This window comes from Fulmarus glacialis, unplaced genomic scaffold, assembly GCF_000690835.1.
Source record: "Fulmarus glacialis isolate BGI_N327 unplaced genomic scaffold, ASM69083v1 scaffold4552, whole genome shotgun sequence".
In the NCBI taxonomy this organism is placed as follows: Eukaryota; Metazoa; Chordata; class Aves; order Procellariiformes; family Procellariidae; genus Fulmarus; species Fulmarus glacialis.
In genome coordinates this window covers 117,195-130,390 of record NW_009197080.1, presented here as the reverse complement: position 1 = coordinate 130,390, position 13,196 = coordinate 117,195, and the positions used below count along the sequence as shown (strand labels likewise).

Here is a 13,196-nt window from a genome sequence, read left to right as displayed (position 1 = left end):
TTCCCAGGGTTTCAGACTAGAGTCGAAATGTAGCTGATATAGGCAGAATTGATACAAATGGGTAACTGCGCCCAAAATATGACGCATGGAGGCAGATTGAGCCCTCTGCGGTCGCAATAAATGAAGTTGGCGAATAAAATAAGGAGATTTCACTCAATTTGGTAGTAAGGGCTAGGCCTTTGCCTGGTCCCTGGAGCAGGGGAAATAGGGACCAGCTTTCCTGTTGCCAGCTACCCAGCTCCAAGAAGATGTGCTCCACGCCACGGGCAGAAATACCACTGTGCCTGGTAATTTCTGTCCCTCCAGTCAACTGGGAACCCAAAAGTTATGAGTTAAACTGGGACAATCAAGATTGCTTCAAAGGATTGGAAGCCCAGTTTCTTTAGATGGTAGAGCTGGGCATTCATTCATGAGTTTTAAAATCCCAGCCTTCATCCCTCATGATGTCATTGCAAGCAAGATGCCCTTGCTCAGCCCATAGTCGATGTGCTCAGCTTTCTGCTCAGCCGCGTTTCTGGTGCTTGGGAAAGTGTCTGTGTGCCCAGGAACGTCCTCCGGCCTTTCGCCCGCTGGGATGTGGTGTGGTGACTCTCCTTTCTGTCCCAGGGTCTCCTTTTGCCCGTGCCAGTTTGAAGAGTGGGAAGAACGAGAGCTCATCCTACTTCAGGAGGAAAGAGAAAATGTTCCGGTTCTTCATTCGGCGCATGGTGAAAGCTCAGAGCTTCTACTGGATCGTCCTCTGTGTGGTCGCCCTCAACACGCTCTGCGTCGCGATGGTGCACTACGACCAGCCGGAGAAGCTCACCACTGCGCTGTGTGAGTACTGGGGACTCCACCTTTCCTCTAATGAGGTCTTGCATTTTTGATCACTCTGAGCACTGCTGTCATATCCCCATGAGGTCTGGTTTTCGGCTTCCTATGCCTCCCTCAGAGGAGGGTCAGAAATGCATTAATGAGTGGTTCTAGTAACTCAAGAGTAATTGAGTCATACAATTCAGAAAAAATCCACCAGGGCATGATACTGGTTTGAGATGGGAATGTTATCCTAAACGTTGCCTGAATCTTCAGATGCCACCACATTTAGATCTTGTAACACGGCAGGAGGATTTGTTCTGTAGCAGGCTTTGTCAAAGGAGGGGGAATGGCTCCATACTTGGGTAAAGGCAGGGTTCTCTGTCTAATCAGCGTCTGCCCAGAGAACTGCAGAATTCATGCCACTGAAGCTGATCTGCATCCATGGGTGATTTCTGTTGTGGACATACTTAAAGCTCTGCCAGCGCTGATGTCCCTGGGATAGCAGCACATGTAATGGCCAGTGCTACCTGGGAGATAAAAATGTCTATCTGTGCTTATAGAATCATATACTAATTCACTACAGCTGTAGCAATTATTGTCATATTCTTTAAAAGGTTACAGCTTTACAGAAGGTCTTTTTTGATAATCGTGCCTTCCTTACTAATGATGTGATTAGACGGGATAGATGTCGTGATGCCCTTCTGTGAAAACATGTGCAATAGTGTTAGAAATAATACCATACAGAAGATTACACTATATTTGTGCGAAAGCTTTTGTTTTAGCTTGGTTCCTGTGGTCACCTATCTGTTTAGGCTTCAGATAGTCTATAATTGCTTTTGAAGTAAGATTTTTTTTTTTTTTAAATTGCATATTGTTTTGTCCTATGATGAATAATAAATGGAGACAGCTTTCTGCAATCAAAGCCTTTACACATCACAGTGTTACACTTGAGGTTGCAGACTTGCTCATGAAGCCTGTTTTAAAAAAATGTCGAAGGTGAGGAACAGAGCTTGCTTGTTTATTTTAATGAAGGTTGTAGGCTATGACTCCTACAGCTCGAAAACTTGTAGAAATTGGTAAGGTAAGAATATGGTGACACTGAAAATGAGACACTGCAAGCTTTTCCTTCTGAAGGGAAGGAATGGAGAGTTTGTTTCTGGAAGACAGAGCCATTGCATTGGCCACTTCTGACTCTAAAATGGCCAGGAACAAATCTTTTGTTCAGCACTTGATATTCAGATGTGGCTAGTTCAGAATTTGTTAAGTAAAACTTCCGAAGCAGGTGAACAGAAGACTAGGAAAAAACCCCAAATTATTTCAAACAGTCTAACTTATTAATTTTGGCTTAGATCATTAAAGATACTTATCTACCTAATTTTCCTTGATTTCTATATAAATTAGATACTTAAATATTTCTAGCCCCAGATCCTCAGGTCTTCCCTTATTATAAAGAATCAAACTTTTAAAGTTTTTTTTTTTTAATAGACCTAAAAGGTCAAGGATATTAGCTGCTCTGACTTCAAAAACTCCCTATTAAAGTTTGCTGAAATATTTAATGCCACCAGGTAACTGGAGCAGTTATGAGAGATGCATAAGAAGGACAGAAACTTCTTTCAAATCTGGGTTTGTTTCTTTTTTTTGTTTGTTTTTGTAAGATTTAGACTGAAAAGAGAGACAGACCACACAGAGAAGTCAGTCTTGCTTATTCATTTCCTAAATTTAACAGAGAAAATAATAAGCTAGATGGGCAGAGTAATTATAAGTTTGAGGCTTAGGATTTCCTCTTGAATTAAGACTAAATGTCTAGAAAAAAGGTACTAGTCCACGTAGTTTGTGTGGACTAACTGGCTGTTTTGTTACTGCAATCACGGTGAGACTGGACTTGGCCCCTCTCTCTCTCCTGCATGCACTAAACCCCAGCCAGCCTGATTAACCCTGCAGCAAATGCATTTGTGAACGAGGCCAGCGGTGGTTCAGCCCGCGAGGAGTGCTCATTGAAAGCCCTGTTCTGCCCAAGATTTTTGCGCAAATCCGTTAGATATAGGCAGAACAAGATATCCCAAAACCAGGGGATTTTAAACAGCTCCTGGAAATACTTGGCAAAATCCTTTAACTGGAAGAGTGACAGAGTTTAAAAATGGCTTTAAAGTTAATCCATGATGAGTGAACTTAGCCACAGAGAAGCAGGACTTGGCTAGTCTGATGTGGTGCAAGAGAGAAATGGCCAATTCTGGTTATGTTGTTTCATGGAACGTGCTTAGAAATGAACTGATGAGGAGTTTTGTGTGAACTATAGCAGCAGGAGAGGAGAGTGGTAAAGTCTGGGAGGATCCGCGAAACCCTGAAACCCTACCCAGGAACCTCTAATTCATTATACCTGTCCCTCCGGGAAAAAGTTTAATTACATTACAAATTAATTTTACTTAAAGAATGGTTGGTAAAAGCCTATGGGTCTGCATTGATTTATTTTTCCCTTGGTCCTTTCTTTTAACTTTTCTGCTGTTGAATTGTTCTGATTAGCTTTCTCCACTTGATATTCCATATTCCTGCAACTGCTTTTAAAAAGGAACTGTAGGAGCTTTAGAAAAGGGCTTGGGATTTCTTTAGTCTTATTGAAAGAGCTGATGAGAAATTCTTTGAATTCTTGGGGTATGGTGAAGAACAGGACATACTTTATGCTCCTGTAATTATCCCCAAATTAGATCAGAGATTTTCCTTCTCTGCATGGAAAGGACTCCGGTGCCACATTGCCACAGGAGTTTTCTCATACTGCACATGGACACATGGCATGTTGTGCTCACCAAAGCATGGACCTTCGATTAAATAAGTTGCAGTTTCTTATAAAAGTATGTATTTCATGCAGCCATCCATGATTGTCGCCTGTTTGTGGTAATTTCCACCATTGCTGGTATTCTCAGAAAAAAAGAGACCTCTGTCAGAAGACAACTCTGTAACCTAGCCTAAAAAAGCATCACTGAGATCTAGTAGCAGCAAAGATGCGTCTTCAACTGTGAGGGCCACAAACCAACAAAATCCATAATGTGGGCACACAGTGGAGGTGCAGCATTAGGGGGTTTTCAGTCAGGACGGTGCCTTTTAAAAAGATATGCTGTGGCTTGAGCAGAAGTTGCAAGGCCATGTGGAAACAGGCGAGTGCATTTCCAGGCCCTGTGCGGTGGCAGGCGGCCGGCAGAGGTGGTGGTGGTGGTCTCCTCTTCCTCTAGATAAAGCTGTGGAAGAAGGCTGGAACCAGAGCTCTCTGGCCTCCCTGGGCAGACTTTAGGGACCATGGTGAGAAGGTTTTAGGATTGGATCAGTGAAGTTTGACTTGGGAGCCCTCTCATCAGGCTTCCCTTCCCCTCTGGCTGCCCTTCACTAAGCAGCTCTCTCCATGTTTCTCCAGCTAGCACTACAGCGATCCTTAACTTGCTCCTAAATTTATATCTGTCTAAAAAAAAGATCCAGAATGTCTCCTTTCTGATAAACACAATATTCGAAAACAGTATTTTAGCCATTATGGCCTGAGAACGTCTTCCCTGTGTGCTGCGTGATGCTGAACCATGTGTTTGGTGCAATTAGGCCTTTTTTGATGATGTTGTGTTTGCCTTTGAAGTAGATAGCCAGCTCCCTCCGGATATAAATATGCAGCATTTGCAATTGCAAAGAAAAGGCTTTCTGAAGCGAGCATATTTATTTATGTCTGCTGAACATTTCATGCCTGCTTTGTCAAAGAGGAGGAAGTTGTACTTCGCCGAGGTTCTCCTCCTGGTTGGTGTAATGTTCGAGGAGGATAAGTAGAGGAAACCAAAGCGACAGGCTCGGCACCTGCTCCTGATGACATCGGACTTGGAGACGGGGCAGAAATGGAATTAATCCATGGGTGATTGACAAAAAAGAGCCGCTAACTATCTAATTCAAACGTATGGGGCAAAAAAATGCTAGCACGGCCTTTGCCAATAGCACAAATTTGAAATTAAATAAGAGTATTTGTATCAAACCTTTTTTCCTTAAATCATATTACAAAATGCTTCTGCTTAAGGCAGATTAAATTACATGTAGGGTCTGAATACCAGGAGGTCCAAACAATGAAATTGCATTTTCAATTATATGGGCATGGCCATGTCAGAAGAAATCGTGTTTCTGATCCATCCTCTGGAAAAGCAGATTCATTTTGAGTCAATTCCTTCTGCCCAAGGAGTTCACTATGTTCATATTTTCCTTGCCTCCATCCCTTGTCCTCACAGTGCTCTGTTTTGTAGAACCTGGTGTCTGCTGAAATACAGCTATCGCTGCCTGTTCTGAACCCTGCTCTTGATGGAAGTCATCAGCTGCAAAAGAACAAGTTAGGTGGTTCTTTCAAGAGCAGCAGAAAGAAGCTGTTTCTTGGATGTTCTAGTTTTGTAACGTTTCCTGTTGTTTGTTTGTTTGTTTAATCAAATACTTCTTTCTTCTTCTGTTTTACTTAGAGAGGGTGTTTGCTAGCCTTTTTTCTCCTATGATATTCTGGGTTTGCACGTGTGTTTGCAGGATGTGTCAGTCCAATGATGGAACATTGCACTGGCTGATACCGCGTTTTTGTTCACGCTTCTGCTGGGTGGGTGACTGAACATTAATCCTTGTGTCTTTCCTCCTTTTTCTTCTTTTGAAATGATGGTAACGGTCTTGGCAAAGTGTACTGAGATCTGTTGGTGAAAATTACAGTAAAAAACCCCTTACCTGTTGTTATTCTGTGAAAGAATATGGGGCGTACCTGAAATGTAATTCTTAAAGGTGAGTCTGGTGGATAAATAAAAGGATAAGAATCTTCCTGCCAGAGTGAGATATGAAGCAGGTGGAGGTTGTGCAATGCTTTCTGTAGGTCTGATCTACACCCCCTCCCTACGATTTTAAGTTTTGTCTGCTAAATAAGCAAGGCCACCAGTTTCAAAGCATTGGTTTTATATCAATCCTTGTGGTAGGAAGACTTTACATTGAAGTCATTCCAATAAGCACCGACGGGCTTGCTGAGCTCTGCAGGGCGTGAAACCGAAGATGGGAGTGAGAACGTCCCTGCCAGGGAGAGACTCTCATCAGCACAAACGCTGGTGCAAGCTTTCCCTCTGGGCTAATGACTGAAATAGGTGACAGCAGCAGCACAGATTCTTCCATGCATCTGCTTTTTTGGGGGAGTTTTGCCTCCTGTTTCTTACCATTTCCAAAGTATGTAGGGTGCAGAATGGAAGTTCAGGATCTGGCCTGGAAGCTAGTTTAAGCTTCTGATTTACAGGGCCAGCTATTAATAATTAAGGATTTTAAGATTCTTACTACTTCACAATTGCGATCTTTTTCATTATGTGCAAAGAAGTTCAATACCACTGAACATGTTTTTTAAAAATTCTGTATTTTTATATTATTGGACTTGTCAGCCATCTCACTTTATGCCTGACGTTGGTTTACCTGGTCCCTTTCTCACACCCTCTGCACTCGTATAGTCAGATAGATTGCAAGTGTAACTGTGGATAACTCCCTACTCTGGGATCCCTTGCGTTGGAAACAACTGTTCCCTCACTGAGCTGTCGCATCTGGTGTTGGAAAGGAGAAAAGTAGCATGGTGCATGTGTGAGCATGCTTCTCCTTGCAAGTTCCAAGCTCAAAAGGAGATGGAGGTGTGCTGCTCCTTCATGTGACCATGCCTTCTACTGAGCACTGAGATCCGGTGGATGGAGCCTACCTCTTGGTAGGAAAAAGGCTGAGAAGTCTGCAGACCTCGTACTTTGTCATCTTATTCCTCAAATGTGAACACTTTGCCCTTGAGAGTCTCCTTTAATGATACTGCTCCGATTTTCGAGGATAGTAGGTTACATGGTATAATTGATACCCTCCTGGTATTTCCTCCCCTATTGCAAATGTTGGTAGAAGTGTCCTTGTAGGCTCCTCACTGAAGTGTTAATAAAACCTTTCTCATCTAGTTAATGCTTCCTGGGTTTCAGTTAATATTATGCCCATGATATTTCATATCTGTCTTTCATTTTAAATTTAAAACCCCTTTTTATTTTTTGATAATTGAAGCTGTATTTTTCAAGCAATTTCAAAAGCCAAGCAGCAATGCGAGATGGACCTGGGCCAACCGCGCTCACTCAGTATGAATGTGCAAGGCCGTGAATGGGGTGAAAGCCGTGCAGTTTGAAAGGACCCTCGTTCCCTCCTCTCCCTTTCCCCACGCTCGTTAGCTGAAGCCACACATTGCAGGTGTACAAAGCACCTGGGATTCAAGATTATCTAGCTGAAATTTTCTTTGTTGCAACTTGTATCCGTTGCCCCTTGCTGGTCCATGTGCACCTTTGAGAAAAGCTTGGCACCATCTTGTCTTTATCATTCCTGGAATTGTAAAACTGAAATTACAGAAGTCGACTTTCCTGTAGCGTCTGTGCTGCTACAGCATCCGACAACCTTCTGTAGTGCGCTAAGCAATGTGATTAATCTCCACCCTTTGAAGTTTGATTCTTTTCCTCATCTTTTCTCTAGAGAAAGAGGTTTGTCTTATGCTATTTGGTTTGTTTTGGTAGCATAGAGGGTTTTTTCCCTTTTCTTGTTTGTTTAACATTCCATTTTTCTGTTGCTCATTGGCCTCCAGATCTAAACTTGCATGACTTAAAATGCCAAAGGCAGTGTTTTCTGTAGCTTCAAGTCCTAAAAACTTGATCTGGAAATTGGAAGTCTTCAGCTATGTTCTTTCTGCCCTTTGTTTCATCATAGGTGATAAATTTTCCCATCAAAAGCTTCACAGCCTATTTGCCTGTGATATGTGAAGCAGAAGGAAACAGAACTTGCTCTTCCATAATTATATGGTTATACAGGCATAACAAAAATACATGTGGCTATGTGCTAACAGTAGACACAACACCTCTGAGTATGAGCTCTCAGAGGCAGCAGTTCTGTTGGGTATGAAGGTATTTTTATCATGAGAGGATGTTACAAAAGCTTACATCCCGCTCCCAAAAGTGCTCGTCTCGTGTAGGTACGAAAGTCCCAAATATACATTTGCAAAACATTATCTGTGCAATTAAATTAGACCTTTAGAAATATTAGATCCAGAGCTTTCTTTTGAAATTCCTTTACAAAGACGATGGGAATGTTATTTAACACTCATACCAACCTTCCCACAGTACAGATGAAACATTGCCTTCACAGTTCTTGAAGGCTGAATACAGCTCATATGCCTATAGAAATAATTATGTGAAACTGTCCTCGGGGTCTTGTTTGCCATTGCAAAGGGATTTTCTTCTGGCAGGAGGCAGTCTGTGTTGTGAAAAATTACCATTGTTCCCCACATGAAGAGATCTGCCTAGCAAGGTCTTGTGGACTAATTTAATCTCTTTTCCTGTTTCCAGATTTCGCAGAGTTTGTTTTCCTGGGTCTGTTCCTTACTGAGATGTCTTTGAAGATGTATGGACTGGGGCCAAGAAATTACTTCCACTCTTCATTCAACTGCTTTGACTTTGGGGTGAGTAGGCTTCAGCTGCGTGGATGAAGTGTGTGGCTGTCCCGTTACTGAACGGGGTTGGGCGTTTAAGGGTGTGTATGGGAATCCATGGGAAATGGTGCTGTAAGTGTGTCTTCTGTAGGGAGTAGAATCATAGAATCATTGAGGTTGGAAAAGACCTCTAAGATCATCGAGTCCAACCGTCAACCCAACACCACCATGCCCACTAAACCATGTCCCTAAGCGCCTCATCTACACATCTTTTAAATACTTCCAGGGATGGTGACTCCACCACTTCCCTGGGCAGCCTGTCCCAAGACAATGAGTAGTCATTGTCTAAATTAGCTGCAGTGAAACACATTAAGCTTCCCCTAGTTATCATCCTTCTTGAAGAAACGTGACAGCTGGGGATTTCATTTCCTCGGTGAGCTACAGGGTGTTCGCAGCATCAGCACCAGTAAATGCTCTGATTACTGAGAGATTCTCTCTCCCATTTAAATGAGGTGATTGAAAGACAAAAAAGCCACTCGTCTTACTGCTTCTCTCCCCTATCATCCCTTTAATGGCCTTTACCTCAAGATACGTAGGCAGCACTTTTCAGACATGAGTGGCCAGAAAGGCAAGAACTCACATCCTTTTATTGCAGAAGTACAGACTCTCCCCTTCGTGCTGTAACTATAGCTTTAAAGTAAGAATAGTGGGGCCAGTTTTGACTCCATCTAACAGAGAATGTTGCATGCAGATGTTAATTTATTCATTAAAAGCTACTAGGCTGTAATCTGTCCTCACAGAGGTTAACTCAGCTTCTCTTTAGTGTGGGCTGAGCACTGTATCCCAGAGCGGGAATCGGTCTGTAAGGTTTCTTTACAAAGCAGATACGAAGCTTATGATGCAGCCACGGGCAAGGAGAAAACATTGAGTTCATTATACCTGTCATCCAGCCCTTCTCTCCAAGGTTTAGTCTGTTGTTTCTAGTCTTTATCTGCCAAAATGCTGGGGGTGATTCTTCTCCCCCATGGGGCTAAAATCCCTGCTTCACCACTGCTCCCACAAGGTAGGAGGAGGTATTTTTACCTTCAGTAAGTGACCACTTCTAAATCCAAGAGTACAGCTACTCTTTTTGGTAGTGTCAAAAGGAAAGCTCAGAGCTAAACAGATTTTGAGATTAAACCAGCCAGCCTAAGAATCACCTGTGTCCAACAGACTGAGGTGTTCCATCAGGCTGCACCAGGTATGGGGCTCTCCTCTGTGGGGATGTCCATCGCAGCCGTTGGTGGCTCAGAGCATTCAAATGCATTGTGCTGCTCTTTCTGGCTGCGTAGCCCAAAGGATAATGCACAGACTCTAACTGTCACGAGAGGAAACCAGAACACAAATAACACGAATAATGCAAGATAACTGGATGTCTGCACATTCAGAGTTGGTGCCTAATCCAAGGGGCAGAGAGGCTCCCCTCAACTGAAGGCAGGCAACTCACGGAAAAGTTTAACTGTACCGGCAAGATGTCCTGGAAAGGCTGGAATGAACAATGTGCCCACAGAATGCAAGGGGGCTGACACCCAGCTTTCATTAAATTCAGCGCATGCCTAAAGACCCCAACTTCTGTAAGCTGAGTCAAAGACATTTGGCAGCCAAGCAATATTGCTGGTTAGACTTTTAAGGGTATCATTGCCTTGTTTGCATTGTCTAGTGACAGACACTAGATCCATGTCCGTCACCAATGGATTAAGTAGGCTCTGAACTCAGCCAGCTTGCCCCACGCTGGGTGCCAGTTTCCCTGGATTCTTGTATCCAGGATGCTCCTTCCACAACAAGAAGAGCGTGTACCTGATAGTCATGGACAGGTGATTCAGGAGCTTGCATTAAGCAAGAGATAAACCTACCGGGTCTCTCTGCTTTGTGTCATGCTATGGTGAGTGCAGCACTGGCAGTAAGCTTTGCGGAGTGTTTCCCAGGAGGTAAAGCTGTTGATCTGTTTCTAATTTTTCCTCCTTTAGAGAATCCACTGGGATCCTACTTCTAGCTATGTTTCTTTCTCCTCACCCACCTTCCAGCCCCCAGAATTAATTCAGCTAATTCACCCCCGCTGGAATATCAGACAGATCTGAAGTCAGTTTAGTTTGACAAACCATCAAGATGAAACCGTTCAAATGCAAAAACTGAAACAACAAATCAGAGCAACATCAGTCTTGGGAGAAACAGTCCAGTGGGGTCTCATGTGAAACAACTCCCAGGAGGCCATGTTGAGATGCCAGGAAAATTAATTACCAGTGTAACATGTGGAGGTTCTAAGGAAAGGTTTTTGCTGGTTCATGAGGGATTCCCAAGAGTGATAAACTGTGGGAGAGAAATTTTAGTTCCTTCTTTTTGTGATGGGATGGAGGAGCAACTCTTGTATATCTCCCTTTCCCACTACATTTTCTTGAAGCTCAGGGTAAAGCATTTCTTGCAGAGCAGCTGCCAGCAATGCTGTGTTTTTCAAAAGTCGTCGAGGTTTCTGTTTGTGAAAGGGGTTTCTGAGCTGCTGAGTCTTCCAGCACTGCTCAGGTACTGAGGCACAGCTCTGCTGGCCCTGACTTCCCATTAACACTCCCTTTCACAGCACAAACAAGCTGCTCACTGGGGTCCAGTGGTAATGTGTTTATGGTGTGCTTCATGCAACTGGGGACCACGGTCCGTGGGAGCTCTGAAATGCTAGGTTAATGCAAGTAATAACAGTAATTGGCGGTGAAATGCCTGTCTTCTCTTATTAACTGTGCGGTAACCTGTGTTGATATAATTGCCCTTTCCAGTTGTGCTTAACCCGTTACTATTTTGTCCTTTTTGTAATAAAGGATTGAAGAGAAGATTTCTTTACCACTTGAAGTTAATTCTCTGCCAGCCTTAAAACAAAAAAAACAGATAAAACAAAACTTAAAAAACCACCTCAACTGGGGACAATTTTTTCCAATAACTTAAGCTGAGGGCCTGGCAGATGATTGGATGTGCGTGCTAGAGGCTTTGCAGGATCTCTTAATAGCTATTATCTTAATCGGTCTCCTAAAGACTCTCAGTTGCCAGAAGTTGCTGGTAGATCTTGCCCAGAGCTAATGCTTCGCTGTTCTGCAGTGCTGTGGGTGAAGCCTTTCGGTGCTCCTGATGGGAAGGGGAGGAGGAGGCAGAGTCCCCCTGCATCTCTGCAGGCTGGGCCGAACTGGCTGCATGGGGTGGGAAAATGAAGCGTTGGCATTTGTAGTTGAGCCAGTGTAGAGGAAAAAAAAAATTACGGTGTCCTTCAAAAAAGGTTACTTTAAGGTAGTTTGCTTGCTAGAGAAGAAAGCAACAAGTTCCTATCTGTGATTCCCTATGCTTCTGTCCTGCTTCTAGGTATTGCCCTTTTTTAGACTGGACTGCAGAAAGCTGGAACAAGGTTTTTTAGTGCTATTGGCTAATTCATGATTTTGCTGAAGCCTTCATAAGAAAACCAAGACAGCCCAAGCTCTGATTCTTGTTCTCTCCTCAGCCTCTCTAGCAGCACCACAAAGAGCTAAGCAGAAGTTTTACTTTATGTAAAATGGACTCTTCTTGCAGGTCATCGTGGGAAGTATATTTGAAGTTATTTGGGCTGCAGTGAAACCGGGTACCTCATTTGGCATCAGCGTATTGAGAGCTCTTCGACTGCTGAGGATCTTCAAAGTAACAAAGTAAGTCCAGCTCCCTTTCTGCTCACATGAGACTTTTAGTACCAGATGAAATCTGTATCACTAGCCCCAGAGCAAGTCATAGTGCTTTCCACACTTGTAAAAAAAGCAAAGCAAACCAAAACAAACAAAAAAACCAACCCCAAAAACAACCCCCAAAAACCCCTGTACTAGAGCTGGCACAAAGGTCTTGTCTGTCCTAACATCTTATGTCTGCACCGGCTCTAGTGGGTGGGGAAACAGAAGAAAATTGCAGATGCAGAATTGCCTTTCCCTTGGTAGGACAATCTGGGTTTCTGGCAGTCGAAGGTTTAGGGCGTTCCTGAGCCAGAATTTGCATCCACAAGGACTTTTAATAGCCCTTTCCCCAGCCTCATGTGCAGGTTTGTCTACCCTTGGGCAGAGGGCTCCACGGTGTAGTGATGGGCTGCATGAGAGCATCCTTCTTTTCTTTGTTTTTAAGCTTGTTTAAAACAAAAATCTCATGAGGTGATCCCTTATTTCTCACGGTAAGAGAAAAAGGTTTCTTATTTATTTTCTAAGCCCCATCAACTGCCCACTGTCCTTATCTGCTGCTGATCTGGGGATAGTTCCTTAAGTATTTAGGAACTGGTAAACTTAGCTACCCTGGTTGTTGCTGGATACTAAATCCTCGTGCCTGAACCATTGTGTTGACACAAATATGAAGTGTGTTGCTGCTGCCTGTGCTGTGTCTGGTCTGGGAATGTCTGAGGTTTTCAGTCTTGAGCCTGTGGAGTTGAACTTTCACTAGAGTTGGGTTGCCACAGCTTTTCAGTTGTTTTCATGCTCATGCATTGCGTTAATGTGTGCTGGCGTTAGCAAACAGCTAGCTGTGCAATTTATAAACCCACCTAGAGCAATTTCTGCAGGATTTCAAAATTGTAGTGTGGAAATTGATGACATATTTGGGTGCTCCTGCTGTTGTTTTCCACCTCTTTCTTTTTTTTTTTTTTTTTATTTGACACCATCACCTCCTCAGATCTCTCCCCTCTTTCCATCACTCTTTTACTTGTTCTTGGCTTGAAGTAACAAAAGCAGGAATAGCACCTCCCTCCAAGAAAACCCAACCACCCTAAACAGATAAAGCATAGGTTGTCACACTTGAACAAAACAGTCATTTGAAATAACCAGGTACTTTTGCAGCTATTCAAACACATGGGTTTTGTTAGCTTTGTAGGGTTTGCTAATTCATATCTGCTAACCATTATGCAGATCCAAGATTCGTGTGTAATACTGTG

At 43.2% G+C, this 13,196-nt stretch overlaps 1 protein-coding gene across 1 annotated transcript in view; it reads left to right on the top strand.

The window, feature by feature from the left end:
* Positions 1–13,196, top strand: part of LOC104072818 (voltage-dependent N-type calcium channel subunit alpha-1B-like) — a gene marked incomplete at its 5' end in the record, with an annotated part of 160,508 nt that overhangs the window by 30,118 nt on the left and 117,194 nt on the right. The window contains 3 exons of the mRNA XM_009572401.1: positions 607–816; positions 8,166–8,278; positions 11,828–11,940. Coding sequence (XP_009570696.1) covers positions 607–816; positions 8,166–8,278; positions 11,828–11,940 — 436 coding nt within the window. The remainder of the gene's footprint in view (positions 1–606; positions 817–8,165; positions 8,279–11,827; positions 11,941–13,196) is intronic.